This window comes from Macrosteles quadrilineatus, unplaced genomic scaffold (assembly GCF_028750875.1).
Source record: "Macrosteles quadrilineatus isolate MER2022 unplaced genomic scaffold, UCM_ALF_1.0 Scaffold_8__2_contigs__length_117827958, whole genome shotgun sequence".
In the NCBI taxonomy this organism is placed as follows: domain Eukaryota; kingdom Metazoa; phylum Arthropoda; class Insecta; order Hemiptera; family Cicadellidae; genus Macrosteles; species Macrosteles quadrilineatus.
The window spans coordinates 83,618,618-83,623,393 of record NW_026542601.1 but is presented as its reverse complement, the minus strand read 5'-3'; the positions used below and the strand labels follow the sequence as shown (position 1 = coordinate 83,623,393).

The 4,776-nt window shown below is 36.5% G+C and overlaps 1 protein-coding gene across 1 annotated transcript; it reads left to right on the top strand.

Moving 5' to 3' along the window:
- Window positions 1-1,056: 1,056 nt before the first annotated feature.
- LOC129000514 (uncharacterized protein K02A2.6-like) lies at window positions 1,057-4,387 on the top strand. The gene is made up of 2 exons (XM_054427477.1): window positions 1,057-2,983; window positions 3,873-4,387. Exons 1-2 carry the CDS (start codon window positions 1,057-1,059, stop codon window positions 4,385-4,387), a joined length of 2,442 nt encoding a protein of 813 aa, XP_054283452.1.
- Window positions 4,388-4,776: the final 389 nt, after the last annotated feature.

The window sequence follows — 4,776 nt, the reverse complement described above, 5'->3', positions numbered from 1 at the left end:
AATTTTTATAATACATACAAAGGTACAGCACAATACAATAAAACATCATACCGTATTTTAGTACACTTTTAAACAATCAACGGCTTATTTTTCAGTTACTGTAGTTGCAAAGTGATATATATTCAATCTAGTGTCAATTAACAATATTCTATTTTCCTATATTTTAATACCAGCTGACTGGTTAATTATTTATTGTTTTCTGTTATGAGTCAGTTGTACAATTTAATGTTTTTGTTTTCAGTGTTTGTACATTTTACAATGTTCAAATATATTTCTCAAATGTTTTAAAGTTTATTTAATTTAGACACAATATTGGCGACGAGGATGAGTGAAATACTTAAGCTTAAAAAGGTATTAACTGCAGTCAAAATTCAAATTAGGAAAGCTTACAATGCAATTGTACAAAATAAAACAGTTAGAGAAGACATTAGTAGTGATGAAGTCACAGTGCGGTTGTCTTCATTACGGACATATTGGAACAGATTCGAAAATGCTCAATCTGAACTCGAATCATTAGTTGATGAAGAAGATATTGAGCAATTAGCAACTAGCAGAAGTGAAATTGAAGAGCTGTACATTACAACCGAAGTGGTGTTAAGAAACAAACTGCAATCCCCAACCACAGTTACGAATCAGTCTTCAGTAGGTCTACACCCTTCTGTTACATCAAATATTGCTTTTGCTCCGTTTGATGAAGGAGAATCATTTACAAACTTCATTAAAAGATTTGAAAACTTTATTTCCTTGAAGGAAATTTCTGATGATAAAACCAAACTTTGCACATTACTTGCAGTGCTTCCACCAAAACTACATGAACAGCTTCAAGACCTTGTTTCTCCAGATGATCCATACAAGATGAATTACAAAAATGTGGTAACAGTGTTGAAGGATTATTTGGAACCGTTACCTAGTATTATATCTCTTCAACACAAATTTTTGTGCCATGTTCAGCAAGACGAATCAACGATGGATTTTTCAATGGAACTGAAGAGACTAGCAAAAGATTGTCGTTTTCAATGTGAATGTGGGAAATCGGTATCAGACATGTTACTAAGAATGCAGTTTGTTAGAGGACTTAAAGATAATGATGTAAGAGGGCAGTTACTACAGAAAGAAACAAGTACTTTCAAAGAATCAGTGCAAGCTGCAATTTCCTTCGAATCCTCAAGACTTGAGAGCAGCATTATATCAAATCCTAAAACAGCTGCTGTTCTTAAGCTAACAGGAAGTACTGAAAGAAAGATGCCGGAACAACAACAATATGGAAGCAAAGGCCCAACCAAGAAGACCGAAAGATATCATACAGTTCGCTCTACATTTGACCAACTATGTGGACGGTGCTATCGATGCGGGGATAAATTCCATAAAGCTGACAGTTGCAGGTATAAGGATGAATTCTGCAATTCTTGTAATAAGGTTGGTCACTTAGCCAGAGTCTGCATGGCAAAGAACAGAGCTAGGCATATCAACCAGATCGAGGACAATGAAAATGTAAATGATATTGACCACGCAACGTGCGACACATATAAGATACAAATGAATGGTTCTGACAAGTTCATGGTTGAAGTTACACTAGAAGGAAAGCCAATTCAAATGGAATTGGACACAGGAGCAGCTTTATCGTCGATATCATACAAGGATTATAAGCAACTAAATTTGAGTAAAAAGCTATTTCAAACTCATGTACAACTAAGAACTTACACGGGCAAACTTATCAAACCAAAGGGGGTAGTGTATGTCGAGTTTAACTTCAAAGACAAAGCATACTTTGGTAAGCTGTATGTTATTGGACAAAATGTTGAACCTATTTTCGGAAGAGATTGGCTTAGGGAGATTAACTTAAAAATTGGGGATATCCGAACTATTCAAGAAAACTCGTGTGATCTTTCTAAAATCCTTACAGAATTCTCTGATGTTTTCAAAAAGGAAATTGGATGTATTCCAAATGAGAAGGTTCATTTATCCCTTCAAGAAGGTTGCAAGCCCATTTTCATCAAACCCAGACAAGTTCCATACTCACTTAAAGGAAAAGTAGAGGACGAACTCAATCGACTAGAGAATGCCGGTATAATCACTAAGGTGAACAATGCTCAGTGGGGAACGCCAATTGTCCCAGTGGTTAAACCCAATGGATCTGTAAGAATATGTGCAGACTATAAAACTACAATTAATAAAGTGATACAAGACGACAAACATCCAATACCTAGGATAGAGGACATTTTCGCGGAAATGAATGGAGGCAAGCTATTTTGTACCTTGGACATAAGCAATGCTTACCTGCACATGCAAATGGATGAGGAAAGTTCAAATATGCAAACTATAAGTACTGAAAAAGGTCTTTACAAAGTCAACAGAATGATGTTTGGGGTTAAGGTAGCACCATCAGTATGGCAAAGGTTCATGGACAGAATACTACAAGGAATTAGCGGTGTTAAATGCTTCTTTGACGACATTATCATACAAGGATCAAATTATGAAGAAACTGTGCAAAGATTGAAACTAGTCCTAGATAAAATGAGGGAACATGACCTTAGATTGAATTTTGAAAAGTGTAAATTCTTTCAGAAAAGGATTGCTTACTTAGGTCATACGATTGATGAAAATGGACTTCAAAAGGGGTCTGAAAAGGTAAAAGCGATTGTTGAAGCAAAGCGACCTCGTGATGTCAACCAATTACGTTCTTTCATAGGTTTGGCAAACTACTACAATAAGTTCATACCTAAACTGGCAGAGAAACTAAACCCATTAAACAAACTCTTACAGAAGGGCAAGAAATTCGAATGGACTGATGAATGTGAACGAAGTTTTGAATCTGTAAAAATGGACATTGCCAAAGACAAAACTCTAATCCACTACAATCCATCATTACCTTTAATACTGTCAACAGATGCATCACCAACTGGCTTAGGAGCTGTAATTTCACACAGGCTAAATGATGGAACAGAGAAGCCAATTGCATTTGCATCTAGATCACTGAGTAAAAGTGAGAATCAATACAGTCAAATTGACAAAGAAGCGACTGCCATTTATTGGGGTGTGAAAAAGTTCTTTCCATACTGCTATGGCAGGAAATTTATTCTTGTCACAGACCACAAACCTCTTGTATTTATTTTTCATCCTTCAAAATCCCTACCTGCAATGTCAGCTACCCGTTTGTTAAATTACGCTCTTTTCCTTGCTGGTTTTGACTATAAAATAGAATACAGAAAAACTTCAGACCACTCCAATGCAGATTTTCTTTCAAGATTCCCAGTAGAAAAGTTAGAAGAAGGTGAAGATCTCTATTCAAAATTTCAGATGAATCAAATATCTATGCTACCACTTACCAAAGAGACAATTGCAGAACATACGAAGAAGGATAGCCTACTTTTTTCTCTAAAGTCAAGATAGCCCTTGAAAATGGAGATGATCTGGAGACAATGGGATTAAACAACAACGAGTACACATTGCACAAAGGATGTGTTTTTCGAGGTATAAGGGTTGTGATACCTTCATCTCTTCAGAAAGAAGTACTCAAAGAACTACACGTGGGCCACCTTGGGATGACAAAAATGAAAGCAATGGCAAGAAGCTATTTGTACTGGAAGAATGTTGACAGACTGACAGAGACATTGAAGAGTTGGTCAGAAACTGTAAGATATGTTCCCAGAAGAGAAATGAACCTCCAAAAGACAGGAATCACCCTTGGGAAGAACCATCTGGACCATGGGAGAGAATACACTTAGATTTCCTTGGGCCAATGAATGGAAATTACTTCCTAGTAATCATTGATGCCCATACTAAATGGCTAGAAATATTACATACAAAATCTACTACAGCAGAATGGTGTATCAAAAAGCTACATCATCTATTTACAACGTTTGGTCTTCCAGTGACAGTCGTTACAGACAACGGGACACAATTCACCAGCACGGCTTTTCAAAACTATTTGAAAGAAAATGGAATTTGTCACAGAACATGCGCACCATTTCACCCTTCTAGCAATGGACAAGCAGAAAGATTCGTACAAACTGTGAAGAAGGGGCTAAATTCAATGGTGGGGGAGAGAGGTGACATACAAACAAAGATCGATGCATTAGTCACACAGCTGAGGAAGGCACCAAGCTCTACAACTGGAATGTCTGCATACAAGATGATGTTTGGCAGAGACATCAGAACTAAACTAAACGTCATGTCAGATAAAACAGAATGGTTTAGAGTTGAACAAAGGAAGATGGGAAGACAGTTCAGTGTGGGACAAAAGGTGCAAGCAAGGAACTATGCATCCAAAGAAAAGTGGAGATTAGGAGAGATCATCAGTCGAGTGGGCAATGTCATGTACAGAATAAAAATGGACAATGGATTGATATGGACCAGACACACTGACCAGATCCTCCCTATGAAATAAGGGGGGAGAGTTGATATATATTCAATCTAGTGTCAATTAACAATATTCTATTTTCCTATATTTTAATACCAGCTGACTGGTTAATTATTTATTGTTTTCTGTTATGAGTCAGTTGTACAATTTAATGTTTTTGTTTTCAGTGTTTGTACATTTTACAATGTTCAAATATATTTCTCAAATGTTTTAAAGTTTATTTAATTTAGACACAATACAAAGAAATCTGTTATTTAGCGCTATATATTTCGCCAATAGCCGAACTATCAGCTGTCGACAACGACATTTGTGCTCAAGGAGATGTCGCGCAATCTAGAGATCGGATTGCCAACTTAGAAAAACATGTCAGCGAACTAACTCAGACTACTGCTCTAACTAAACAAACATCAAAACGT